This window comes from Solea senegalensis, linkage group LG6, assembly GCF_019176455.1.
Source record: "Solea senegalensis isolate Sse05_10M linkage group LG6, IFAPA_SoseM_1, whole genome shotgun sequence".
Taxonomy (NCBI): Eukaryota; Metazoa; Chordata; class Actinopteri; order Pleuronectiformes; family Soleidae; genus Solea; species Solea senegalensis.
In genome coordinates this window covers 10,796,651-10,810,984 of record NC_058026.1, presented here as the reverse complement: position 1 = coordinate 10,810,984, position 14,334 = coordinate 10,796,651, and the positions used below count along the sequence as shown (strand labels likewise).

The window sequence follows — 14,334 nt, the reverse complement described above, 5'->3', positions numbered from 1 at the left end:
GGTGCTTAAAATGGTAAAAATTGTAAAAGGGCAGGTTCGGGCCAACTTCAAGTACTGAATCCATTCAGTACTATTACACAAGTGTTCCCATTTCACCCAAGATCTGTCAACTTCAAAGTTTTCAGGCTTTTACTTCAGTCTTTCAGTGACTCATATGTTTTTCATTTGAAAAATCAGGGGATTCAGGCAGAACTGGGACCATGACCCAATTTTGAGTTTGCACCTGTTTTCTAAAAGAGACGCCCCGAGACTTCAGGTCTCCTGCGCTCAATAGCTGCTGTTGATTCAGTTCCAGTTTATATATGATAAACCTAAAAAGGTTATTTCAGTTGACCTCGACAGCCATGTTGTTTATGACTTTGTAACGATAACAATGATGTAACAAAGCGAATAGTAATAGATAATTGACCAGATTTCGGTCCCAATCTGTGTCTTCCAAAAATCATGTGTGTCTTGCGATTTTAGGATGATTTGAGCAGATTATCTGGCCAAATTATCCTCTAGTGAGGGATTAACAGACATGATTCTGAGGGATATTTGCGACTGAACAGCCAATGAGAGCGAGTTTACCAGGAAACAGACTTTTGTTTAGAACCGTAAAATGTACAAGCCAAGTTGATTCAGACTTCGTCAAGTCAGATTTGAAAGTCCTCCAGTGTGGGGCAGACTTTAGGTTATCTGTCCACTTCATTATTGTGGTCCAGAATTATTATTTCTCAGAGTGCGCTATGTGACGTCCACCCGTTGCGAGAGACAATGTTTGTTGTGTAGAGTTTTTATTTTTATTGTTCAATAAGAACTATATCTACTGTTTAGGACTCCCTTGAAAAAGAGGCTTTTAATCTCAATGGGACTTTCCTGGTAAAATAAAGGTTAAATAAATATTCCCTTACGTCTTGACACATTTGTGTCCTGGAGGACAGCATCATAACAGGACACCAAATAAAATAGGAAATTGTAATATTTTGCAGCTTTAACTGCATATTTTGAATGTTATTTTCTCACGTCACACATGTGTGTGTGTTTGGGTCATGCTGCATTCCTTTGCCGTCCCATCAAGAACATGCTTTGTAAAGTCAGTGACACACAACGTTCAAAGTGTAAGAACGAGAATAATGTTTTGTTTGATATACTTCTCAGATTATCTAACTCTTAAATGTATGCACACACTCTGCATATATTAAGTAAAAGATGTAGAGACTTTGTTTTATTTGAATTAATATTGATTACAACACAGATAGTTCTGGAAACAAGCTGCTGGAGAGAACCGGGGTCACTTGTAAAGCCCTGCACAATCAATACATTTTATGTTTCCATCAATTACAGACCTTTGATTGCAAAGTGAAGCAGCAGGAAGTAACCTATCTCTATGATCAGTGCGAGGGGGGATTAATATTGACAGAAGGTGGGAGAAATGTAGCGTGAAACAACTTAGTGGGAGCCCATCTCCATCTCATGTCGACGTGAACACATTAGCCGGAAAGTGTAGGAGATGAAAACACTAACTGAGAGATTGATGAAGGAGTGGACAGAGTGAGCACTTCCCTCATCGAAGTGTCGACTTCATTCTCTAGCACACGTTGAAGCAGGGAGAGAATGTGGCACAGGAAAGATTACAAGCGATGAACAGTGACGCTATTACATCTTAGATTTTGAAATTGAGCCAATGCTAATGCAAATAATTGGGCGTCGTTTATAGTCCTTTCCTCCATCTGATATATAACAGTTTAATAACAACAATTCACAAAATTGCTGAGCCTACATAAACATTTATTGTAAAACAAATGTCTGCAATGCTCTTAGATATCTTAAATAGGAATAATGTACAAACTAAATATTACAACAACAATGTATAAAGTTATGTCCAAATATCAACTTGAATCTCATGCTTGTTTAAAAATAAAAACAATTAAAAATAAAGTATATTAATACACATTACAACTATACCAGTATGGCAACAGAACAAACACAATGTCTGACCCCTAATATTAGGCAGTGAGTGATAGTGATTCTACCTCTGAAGTAGTAAGAGCTTAACAGTGTGCCACAGACTTTAAATAGTAATGTTATACAATTCAATTGTGTGCCGATAACCTTTAAAATACATTTCAGGAAGAAGAAGAAAAAAAAAAAAAGTATAAGGGTTGTATATCTTTGTGCAAATGCAACTTTTTAAGATTTAAAGAACTGATAATGCTTTCAGTTCTGTTGTAATATTGTGCATTTCAGCACTGCAGAATAACTGCCATTACATTATGACAGAGGTGGGGAACCTCTTTACAGTCAGGGTTTATTTCACACTTTATAAACGACGGTCACGCTAAATAATTGAAAGCATTCATCTCATCAAGCTCTAATGCGACGGCTGCATCTGTTTGGCGACGTGTCACATGTCAGATGGTCGTGATGTTAATGACACATCCTTGGTTCCATTCAGTCAGACAGTCTTTAGCAAAACCAAGTCAGAGTCAGTCTTGAATACAAAAGTCCTCACAGCAGAGATACGAAGCGCACTGGACGTCTCCATAGAGTAAGGACAATTCTCAGGCTGAATATACAACTCAATTCATGTCTGATGGTTCCACATTGTACTCATACAGGATTCTATTGTTTGACCAGTTTAATGCTCTAACCCAGGGTTTCTCAATCCTGGTCCGTTTCCCTGCTCCAACACACGCGATTCAAATGATCGGCTCATCGGCAAGCACTGCAGAAGCCCAATAACCACTCTTTTCTTTGAATCAGGTGTGTTGCCTCTGAAAGACTAGCTTAGCATTATATTGAGATGTCACATTACACATTAGCAGGGCCTGAAGTTATTATTTGTGCCGTAAATAAAAAGGTGAACAACACAGAAAATGTATAAGCGTGGTTCTAAAGTCCCGAATTTACAGTTTAATGTGTTTAAGTGGCTTTTTGAGGACTCGCGGTCCCTAATCGCCTCTAACCATAAGCTTCTTGTTACAAATGGAACACACACACACACACACACACACACACGCACGCGCATGCGCACGCACGCACACTTAAATGTTTCTATAATATACTTTATACACTCATAGATTAAATGCCAACACAGTCACAAAGCGTAATAACCCAGCATAATGTACAAAGCTGATGGCATCAGCTGTAATATTAACTTCAATTCAGGTATTTGTGTATTGTGATTCTTCAGGCTTTTACTTGTACCTTTGGTTGGAATATGTACTTATTTTAATAATGTGCAGTGGGTGATGTGATTCCCAAGCTGCCTCGAGGTAAAACATGTAAACATAATATTTAGATTCTGTTAAGAGCAGACTGCACGATAATGGGCTTTATAAGTAAAGAAAAAGAACGGATAGGTAAAATTTAATATGAAGTTGTCCCAGTCCTAGTCATATTATGAAGCTCAACTCAAATCAAGTTCTGAAAGGAAACCTCACTCCTGACCTGCCTCAATCTCCTCTTCATCATGCACAAAATATGAGGGAGGGTTTTTGAAGAGGATCAGCCATAAAACACTGTCCCGAGTACTTGGATGTTTGATAGCTTGCTGCAGGCTCTTTGACAGAGATAGCTGGTGCTAGAGATCAAACTGATGGATTACAGAGCACATTTCTACCTGCCAGTAGCTCACAGGCTTTCAGCAAAACTGCTGTCAAAGTGGGAAAAAAAAACAACACAAAACGTTTAAAAACAAACAAACATGTGAACATAAGCCTGTGGCAGAAACAAAAAAATCACTGCACAATGTGGATGACTTGTGTGAAACTCTTGTTTGAAATTTCCTAAACTCTCCATTTATGTTGGTGATTTTTGCCTGGCAAAAAAACCTTAGTTTCACTTATATTTCTAATTTTTGAAGATGTCTTTTTAAAAAAAACAAAAAACAATGAGGGTGAGTTTGGCTCCTTAACTTTACACAATTAATATTCATAATGGATCACATTTTTTTGGGCATCATAAATTTCATTTCATTTTCTTTTTATAAACTTAAATGGACTTCAAGATGACTTTGGTAATTAACACATGCGTCATGGTTCAGGGCCAACTCAGCCTCAGAGTGGTGTTTTCCTTAAATAGATCACAGCAAAAGCTTGTTTGTGTAATGACATGTAAAAGAAAAATGGGAGAACCTCGACACAGTTTCCAAAAATGAACAAGAAGAAACTGAATTAAACTAACAAAAAGGTAATAAAGTAAAACATACATTGAAAAAAAACAACATTGAGCAGAAACACAGGGAGTATACCAGGACACACACACACACACACACACACACACTAAGATAATACTTCCCATTTGTGAAACCTGCTTCTATGGTAAAACAAATGACTAATTGTTAATTCACCTGCTAGAGCATTAACATTTTGTACACAATCAACAATAAAGGAGTTACTTACCATTCGTGACGAATCTTGTCTTCTCCGCCATATTCAAATGTCAAAGGATATCTCCACTCCACTCAGGAAGTCGTGGGTCAAAATGATCTCCCAATTTCACGACGCGAGGGCGGGTCCATGTGCGTTGAGAACTCATATTCACCATAATTCCGAAATCACGTGAAGGCGGCATAAATACACTCGAGAGGCAGGGACAATCAAACACAGGTGCGACTGCGTCAAACAAGACACAGGTGAAACACGTTAGGGCGGGGTAGGCAATCAACAGGGACAGGAAGTTAAGCTATAAACAAGGCGCACACAAGGAAAAACTTCAAAATAAAACAGGAAACTAAGATAACAGGAAACCAGAAAAAGATAGAGAAAACAACTGAGTAACTATTCACCGGATAAGTGCCTGGATAATCCAGGGTTGTGACAGTGTGTTTCATGTGAATTATTTGGTGCAGCATTATGAGGCAAAGGTTCTAAAGACACGTAATCTGAGCTCTACACGGCATCCCAGAACTCACGTCATGTCACAGTCCAAATAAAGACATTATGTATATATATATGTATGTATATGTATATGTAAATATGTCACACTGAGCTTGTATTTAGTGCGTTCACATCTTCCTACACTCCTGGCTCAGGGTCATGTATATTTTATGAGTAACGACTGTAGTAACCTAAATCTGTCCATGCGTCTGTCAGCGGGGGCTTGTTGATCAGACAGGGAGAGTAACAGAGAATAATTGTGTCCATGGATTTGTCATGTGGTGTTTTATGTCAATGTAAAAAAATCAATATCCTATTGATTTGACTTTTTTCTGTTAAATCATAAAACTGCTTGGTTGCCAGAGGCCTGTTGGTTGCATGCCATAAAGGGGTGTTTAAAATATATTAAAAAACATTCAGGTAGTAGAATTGTATTAAGGTCTGATCAGGTTGGGGTAGTACATCAGATAATGGGTTTTTAAATATTTCATCAAAGCTGTGTTTAATTTACTTGGCAAAGTTTCCCCTTTGAGGTTGTTAACCTTCCAGACATTATTACTTAAATGAAGCATAGTTAGTGTTCGGTTTAACAAAGAGTCAGGAAAAGTGGTACAGAAAAAAGGAGACCCATAAATTTATAAGATTATGAGGCTGAGAAACTATCACCAAAGAGAATGAATGGAAGCAGCACAGTCAGCAAAATGATGAGGACAATTTAAGTGGAATGAAAAGGGAAAATTGAAATTGTCATAAACTACTGAGGGAGGGAAACTCATTAATCACTTTGCTGTGAATGAGGCTTTTTCCCCCCCAGTGAAACTGTTATTAACTTTCTGTTTGTGGTTTCTCTCTCTGTCTGTGTCTCAGATTCTGATCGGGGAAGTGACCAGTTTCTTTGTGAAGACAGAAGGAGCTCAGGAGAAGACCATCGTGACTGCTGACTGCTGCTATTTCAACCCTCTCCTCCGTAGGATTGTGCGGTTTCTGGGTCAGTCATGGTCCTGAAGATCAGAGGTTCCTCATGCTTTGACGACAGAGTCTCTGAACTCTGAGGGCGAGGCTCATTAACACTCACATCAACACACATTGCAGTGTTGGCTGGAAGGAAATAGCTCTTACCATCAGTTTGGAATCTACTGACTCATTTCTTTTGCTTTTCTGTTCATGATTTATTCCACTGATGTCATGTAAACTTTTCTTACCATAAAATGAGTGTGTCTGTCTAACTCAGAGGTGTCAAACAACACATTCAGCCCCTCAGTTGATTACATGCGGCTCACAACTAAATATCAAACATAGCCAGCGACCTCATTTTCCTGTAAACACAGTTTTAATTCTGTTTTAAAGAAATAGTAGATTTATTTTGCATCATTAATATATTTATTGTGAAGCATACATCGTTCCACATTTAGACAAATACTTTTACTTTGAAATTCGGTGTGATTTCGTCATGAATATCTTAAATGTGATGTCATATTGTGCATTCTCTAGGTAGGCCCCCTCTTGGCCAGGCTCTCACTCACATTGTCTCTCTTTTTCTGACAGGCGTCTACTCTTTCGGCCTCTTCACCACCACCATCTTTGCCAATGCTGGCCAAGTCGTAACAGGAAACCAGACACCTCATTTCCTGTCTGCCTGCAGACCAAACTACACAGCTCTGGGGTGCCAGTCTCCCCTGCAGTACATTGCAGAGCACCGAGCCTGCACAGGAAACCCATACTTGGTGGCGTCCGCGCGCAAATCCTTCCCCTCCAAAGACGCAGCGCTCAGCTTTTATTCAGCCATCTACACAGTGGTAAGAAACTAATCAGGGGCAATGGCAGATGAAGAGACACGACACAGTAATTGTGTGAAAAGATGATATTGTGTATGATGATGAATGACTAAAAAGAAAACCTCGAAATTGTTGCATTAGGCGTGTTTTTAATTAGCTACGGTTTGACAAAGGCAGAAGTAAATCGTGTCATTTTGTTAGCAAGTAATCATTGTTCAGTACTCAGTCATTAACTTTAAGATAAAAATGCATTTTCATTGACTTCTCATATCTCATTTCCCCACTTCCCCAACTAATTTCTCTGTCTTTCGTCTCTCCTTTTATTTCTCCCCTGTGGGTATCTCACTCACCGACTCGAGTCGCAGTGATCGGCAGTAAAACTGCTTCTGTAAAGGCAAGAAAAGCTGCAGCATTTGAGATAGAAACTCTTTTCCTAGAGTAAATAAATCTCAGTGGCATCTGTGGCCCCCAGAGAACAGAGGGAGCTTACGTTTAGGAGAAAACAACAGCAGTGACCACTCACTGATTACAGGTCTTGGGCTGGAAAGGACATCTTCCAGATCCAGAACCTGTTACTGACTCTAAACCTTTATAAGACTTGTACACACAGTGAAATATGAATCGTGTTTTTCACCGTTTCATGTTGGATCGACTTCAGACCTCTCAGCTGCTCTAAAATCTAAAAAGTGCGTCCTCTTGTGGCTGATTGAAGCGGTTCAGCCTGATCAGAGCTGGGGAACGTTGTGGAAAACAAGCTCACTGTGAACAGTTTATCTCAGGTATTTTTTTCTGTCTTGCAGATGTATGTGACCCTGGTGTTCCGGACCAAAGGGACCCGTCTGACCAAGCCCACCCTGTGCCTGGTGCTGCTGTCTCTGGCAGTGCTGGTGGGAGTGGTGAGGGTGACTGAACACAGAAACCACTGGAACGATGTCCTGGCTGGGTTTGTCACCGGAGGGGCCATTGCTGCCTTCCTGGTGAGAATGATCAGGATCCCGGGGGAAGAAGGTTGGGAGAAGGGATGAGTAACGTTTTACACATGGGAGAGGAGATAGTGGTAGATGGATGGTAGATGGTGTTAAGACAAGTGGGAGCCGTTAGATAGGCCGATTAGTATGATGAAGTGCGGGAAAATGCAAAAGAAGATATTGTGGGAGGATATAGAGGGATGTTTAAGTCGAGCTGGAGGCAACAGAGCACTGTGCCTGTGTGATATATGGCACACACTGTTTCACCTATGAATGTGAGGCTGAATTGACGGCTTATTTAAATAGTCTCATTAAGTGTGGGACCGGGCTGCCTGTGGCTCATCCTGAAGACTATATACAGTAACTTCATTTCAATGCTTTCTCCCACTATCCCGTTGTTCTCTCTCTCTGCCTCTCTAAGCCGCTCACACAAATCAAAACCCTATCTTGGAAGAGCAGTGGAGCAGATCTCTCACCTCCTTTTTTTGTTCGCCTCTGTTCTACACTCTCCATCAGGTGTCGTGCGTGATCAACAATTTCAAGCCAACCCAGATAGCAGAGCCGACACCTCCTACTCCACAGCACGCAGAGCCGTCCGTCAGCCTCCCACTACTCAGCCTGCCCCGCGTGGAGAGTCCACTCGAAAAGTTAAGTGGCCTCCAGGTAAGGGGCGGGGCACAAAGCATTTGCTAAAACTACCAAAATGATCAATAGCATGTATTTTTTTTTTCACCCCTCCCATTTCCCAAGCACATCAGGGAAGCAGGTGGCCTTCTCTTGCCAGGCAGAATGCTGGTTTATGCATCAGGTCTATGTGGGTGGAGCTATTCCCGCCATTTGCATAATAAGCTTGCACTTCCAAAACTGAAACACAATTCTGGTCGGGCTTTTTTATAAAGCAAGGTCTTTTCCCAAAGTGTCCACTCACACAAACATTTTTAGCAGTAAATTCATTCTGACAATAAGCTTTCCTAAATGTAGCACACTTGACCTTTAGAGTTTGGCTAATTTAAATGTGCTTGGGGATGTCCTTCACTTTTTTGTCCTCATGATAAAACTTGGCTGTCTCATTGCATGTCACTGTCACTGATTGATATCTCTGTTTGGACCATATATTCAACATAAAGAGGGAAATAGTTCAAATGACAATGAAGCCTCGAGATTCCCTGACATCCTACGTCCTACAGTTCACTTTTCATACCAGGAGACTATGTCCATCTTCACTTCATCTCCTATGTTCCCTCTGTTTCCAGATGTTTCAGTTATTTCCTTCTCTTCCGTTTTCTGTCATCTCAATTTCTGTCATTCCTCTCCTCCTCGCTCACGCCTGTTAGGCTCCAGGGCTACCGTATTCTGAGATCACATGACCATCAGCCAATACCGGCCCCCACCCCACCCGATGTGCTCCTCCCGTCGCGGCGTTGCCTCACCAGCGCAGTCTAGACCTGCCCGCTGAATGTCCCCCGTCCTGCCTCGCTCACCCCTCAGAAAGACGACACCCTCTCCGTCGAGTCAAGTCAACCCAGGTGTGAAAGTCCATCAATCACAGGGAACAGGACAGAGGCGTGTGCACAAGCTGGTGAGCCTGAATGAAACCTGTCCCCATCAGGACCAGTATAAGATGGCGGAGACCTGTCCTTTTGTCCTTTTTGTCCTCTGTGTAAAAGACCTATTATAAAAGACTTGCCAAAACCAGAGGTGTTGAAGCAATACTGTGCCCTTCTTCCTTGTCCTTTGGCCTCAACAGTGACTTTAAAGACTGTTGGCTTCTGATGACTTGATAAAACATTTGATCAAAAAAACTCCAGTAGAGCTGAGAGTTTCGGGGATGGGGTAAAAAAAAAAAAAATGTCCCTCGTCCCCAGAAGACCATTTTCTAACACTCAGGACAATGAAATGGAAAAACAAAAAGTTTCAAAATGAAGAGCTCAATCTCATCAGAAATGCAGGCACGGAACGTTGTCTGTCCAAAAGGAAAGCACTTTTGTAAATTATAGCACAGATGAACCCATTTCAGTAAACTGTGTTGTATCTTAATTGTTGGTGGGGAGGTGCTGGTTTGATTCCTTGCTGTATATTGTGATAAAGTGATAGCAAGGAGATTGAAACACACCAGCGTTGTGTTTGTGATAGCACCATTTGTGTTGCAGCATCGGTGAGTTGATCCCTGTAGAGAAGTGAGCAGATCTCCACCAACCTTGCCAACATTTTTAATACTTAACAATTCAGGTGTGTGTGTGTGTGTGTGTGTGTTAAATCAATCTTTAGGCTGTGTGTCTATACTGTGAAGTATTTTTTATAATTTGACTTACTGCTTTTCTCATGTGGACTTCTTTTTCAGTGTCACTTTGCATAAAAAGCACCTTTAATTCTTCTTCTCTTTTTCTTTCACCTATAAGTAAAGGACACCTGGAATTGTGTTTCCAAAATAAATATTGTATAAGATATCAGTTTTCACGTTTTTTCCTTTAGTTTGCCCCTGCTGTCTCACACTGACTCTCATTAATCCAATGGCACAGACTGGTCGTGTGACACAGAGGTGACCCCTCTGAGTTTTGTAGACTTTTGTACAGTAAATAGGGTTCTTTACACAGTATACTGTATACCACATTATATTATGTTTAAATGGCGTGAACAAAGTGAAGCTGTCCTGTAGGAACATGAGTAACAGCCTGATCTAAAGCAGTAATGTAGCACAGTGGAGACGAGTGTGTGAAATCTTAACGGCATGCTGGTTCTCAACATGATTTGGTACCTGCTCAGGTCAAAGAGGACACTGCAGGCAGATTGCACTTGTAGGTGAGTGTGCAGAGGGTTCTAAAAAGATGACAAAACTGTTTTTTATCAAGCGTGTTTGTGTGTGTGTGTGTGTGTGTGCGTGCGTGTTCACTGGGACCGCTATGTATTTCTTACATACCGCAATTGTGTGGCAGCGTTCACTGTTGATTCTGTTTATCCCCTTTTCTTAAGTGAAGCCGCTGCTATAATCACACACCTGTGCTCCTGTGTATCTGCAAAGGACCACTGCTAACTAAGGCACCCCCCAACAGTGGCCATTATAGCAGAAGGTGCTCATTACAGCGCTGACGTTACCTACGGTAAAACTTTTCAGCCCTTTTTTTTGTAAACAACTGAAGAGATGAAGAACACCGTGACTGTCCAAAATGATGTTATTTTCACGTTCTTTGCTTTGTATTTATTTACCAGAAAATAAATTGCAATGACAACATAGAGCCTCTGCTCCCAGTTCTTATTTTTGAGGGACTGCACCATGGAAACAACGCTGATGTGATAAGAAAACACATTGTTCAAACTAATTCTGAATAGTTCTGACCTGTCATCTTGACTGTGACTGGCCTTCTGATCCACACAGCGGTTACTAATAACACTAACTAACTAACACTAGCTCTGTAGCACTTTCTACTTTCTACTGTTGCTCGTTATAATGGTTTTCCCATGAAAGGCCTTGTCCACATTATATGTTGCTGTTTTGGAAAACCCAGCACACATTAAAAACGTGTCACAGTTTCATGATGCTTTTAATTGTGTGCCGCCGAAAGAAACTCAACATCATTTTTCTTTGTTAGTTGATTTTGTCATTTTTACAGTAACAGTAAGTTCACTTGCATGGTGTTTGTTAAAAACTAGAAGATGCTCATGAAAAAGTACTGCCCCCCAGTGGTCAATTAGGCACATCATCTTATTTTTGTGCACACGTTGCTCTGACTCTATGATTATTGTTATTATTATGGGAACATGTTTGCTTTAAAGTCAGTGGTGGGACAAATGGGTTAAAACGTGCTATTTAATGTATATATATGGTCACACAAAATGGGGGATTCATTCCTGGAAAAGCTGCAGAAAGCAACGAGGTTCACAATGTTGTCATGAGCAGCTGTGATCACAAGGTGGCAGTGTTTACCACGATCATCTGAGGAAACAGGCCAAGAGAGAAGCACTCTGATTTGATCAAATGGCACATTAGGAATGTAAAGATATTCTTAAAAAAGCTTTTTTTAATTGCTTTTCACTTGAGACCCATGCTGGCTCACATTAGGCATTAGTCATCAACCTAATAAATGTAATTTAATGGCACAATTACTTTGAAATGCAGACACTCTTTCTTTCTTTCTGTCTTTCTTTCTTTCTTTCTGTCTTTCTTTCTTTCTGTCTTTCTCTCTTTCTTTCTTTCTCTCTTTCCCAGTTTCCCCAGTGTCTCCCAACCCCCCTCCCTCTTTGTGTTCCTATGAGTTTTTTGTTTGTTAATTCTGTTAACAACAATGACAACAACACATGCACACACACTGCACACACACACACACACACACACAAGAACACTCTCTGCACTCTCTGCACTCCAGACAACATCATCTTTTCCGGAAATTGCTTCTCAAGCACAGCCGGAGCCCCATTAGGAAAGAAGAGCTCTACGCTGTAACCTTTTTAAAAAGCCATTAGTGATGCACCTGCTTCTCTCTCTCTCCCTCCCTCCCTCCCTCTCTCTCTATCTCTCCCTCTGTCTCTTCTTATTTCTGTGTCCTATTTGTCTCTCTTGTTAACACACTGACACACACAAATTAGTCCTCACTACCACACAACCACACGCGCGCACACACACACACACTCTCTGATTGCCAGTTTCCCCGTTCCCACTTCTACAAACTACTGACTACTGAGCAATATAAGCATCCTTCCACTCCAATTAGAGTATGAATCAGTGACATTTGAAAGTTCTGCCTCACAGTGCAAAACCACCCAGATTTAATAATTTAAGTGTGTGACTATTAAATCAGTGGAATTCTCTCTCTGAGCTACACACTGCTGTAAACAACCATGTCCTATCATGTGTCACGTCACTGTGGGGAACAACACACCAGCTCCTGTTTTTTAGTCAGAGGCAGGAATGAGGAACTGACTGCGATCATTCATTTACAGTTTACTTAAAATTGAACACATTGTGCAAATGAGCTTTTAATCATAAATGGTGCCCCCCTCATCCGTTATGATGACGAAATGTTTTTGACATAATTGTTTTCAGTATTTAAAGCCATTACCCTGTGGGAGAAGTGATTTGTATGTGTTACATCACCACCTGGCAGACTCAGAATGACATGATATAATAATAATCACGGCATAAGAATGCAAACATGAATTTTTCTTCTCGGAAATAAAATGATATGTAGGTCCTCTCCACATATATCACTATATTCAAATAGAATGTACAGGATTTCATGTTATTTGTGAACAGCCCATCTGTGACTGAACACTTGTGTTGCATTGTGGGTTACGTAGGCACCAGGATTTTACAGAATGAAGAATGCATGGGATTAAAAATGAAACGGGATATATTTGGTTCTGCTGCACTGATTTAAGAGTACAATGCAAAATCAATGTGGAGCTCTTATAGGCATGACACTCTCTAAGAAAAAAAAGTGCTTGTCAGGATGGGAGAAAATACTGTTATTTTTATTCATTCAATTTTATTCTGTCTCTGTGTGTGTGTCTGTACTGTATGTATGTGTATGTGTGGGTCTGTGACTTCCTGTGATGAGCTGAACTTTGCTCCCTGACTCAGTGTCTGTCTGACTGTCTGTCTGTTTGGTGTAGTTCTCCTGACCCAGACGCCACACTCTGTCTGGGTCTGAAGCATGTGTATGTGTGTAATAATGTAGAAAGAAAGAAAGAAAGAAAGAAAGAAAGAAAGAAAGAGGAGTGCACATAAGTGAGTCTGTGAACGCAGAGAAATTAAAAAGTACGTAGATGAGTGTAGTTTATTGCATCCCAAAACAAACCAGCAGCCCCTGGGTAATAAAAATGTACTATCTGTCATAGTAAATTACAAATATTGGTCTTTGCCTTGCTGCAGTCTCCTGATTATGCTCAATGGTCTGCCTCTGACAATTATGAAGCCATTAACACTGAGTGTGTATGTGTGTGTGTGTGTTTGTGTGTGTGAGAGAGAGAAACTGTGTGGCTTCTCATTTATTTCATGAAATATGCTATCAGTTTTTTATGGCCTTGAAGGCTCCAGTGCCTTACAGCATCAGCTCTGTGGGCTATTAAATCTCAAATTTACATGTGTGTTGTGTGTCTGTGTCTGTGAGCTATACAAAGGCCGCGCTTCTGTTTCTGATGTCTTGAAACGCAATAAACGCAGCACAGAGACAAAAACAGACAAAACACGAGGGGAAAATGAATACAAATGTTGTCAAAAGCAAGTGTAGTGTGTGTGTGTGTGTGTGTGTGTGTGTGTGTGTGTGTGTGTGTGTTCTGGGTTTAGAGAGGCAGCTCCTTTACAGGCCACCAGATGAGGAAGGGATTATAAATGGCCTTACCACCAATCCCATCCACCATGTCCGTAAAGCAGGACCATCAACTGGACACAGAGGTCCCAGGAGACTGGATTAGGAGCAGAAACACACACACACACACATACACTTCTTCTTAAACCTGCAGGGAACAAGTTTAAACATGTACACTTCCATTTCTGTCTCTAATAATATGACATTTTCTGTGCCAAAGACTGACATAGCGTATAGTGGTTTTTTGTCTTACTGTAACAGGGTCTTTTACAAAGTGCCACATTTTATTTTATTATATAATACATGATTAGCACGGTGGTTACACTTCAATTAGGTGTAAAAATGCCTACATGCATTGTCCCTGTCAAATCAACGAATAAATGAATGAATGAACGCAATACAAAATAATGCAATGCAAAATAAACCT

The 14,334-nt window shown here is 40.6% G+C and overlaps 1 protein-coding gene across 5 annotated transcripts in view; it reads left to right on the top strand.

Annotated features, from left to right (window-relative positions):
- Positions 1–10,838, top strand: part of plppr2b (phospholipid phosphatase related 2b) — a 46,457-nt gene extending 35,619 nt beyond the window's left edge. For 4 of the 5 annotated variants that reach the window (XM_044029106.1, XM_044029103.1, XM_044029107.1 and 1 more), the window contains 5 exons: positions 5,730–5,850; positions 6,408–6,658; positions 7,438–7,614; positions 8,122–8,252; positions 8,940–10,838. In XM_044029106.1, the coding sequence (XP_043885041.1) occupies positions 5,730–5,850; positions 6,408–6,658; positions 7,438–7,614; positions 8,122–8,252; positions 8,940–9,048 (789 nt within the window). In that variant the 3' untranslated portion in view covers positions 9,049–10,838. Of the gene's footprint in view, positions 1–5,729; positions 5,851–6,407; positions 6,659–7,437; positions 7,615–8,121; positions 8,269–8,939 lie in introns of all 5 variants that reach the window. The other variant, XM_044029105.1, reaches the window with a different exon arrangement.
- The last annotated feature ends 3,496 nt before the right edge of the window (positions 10,839–14,334 follow it).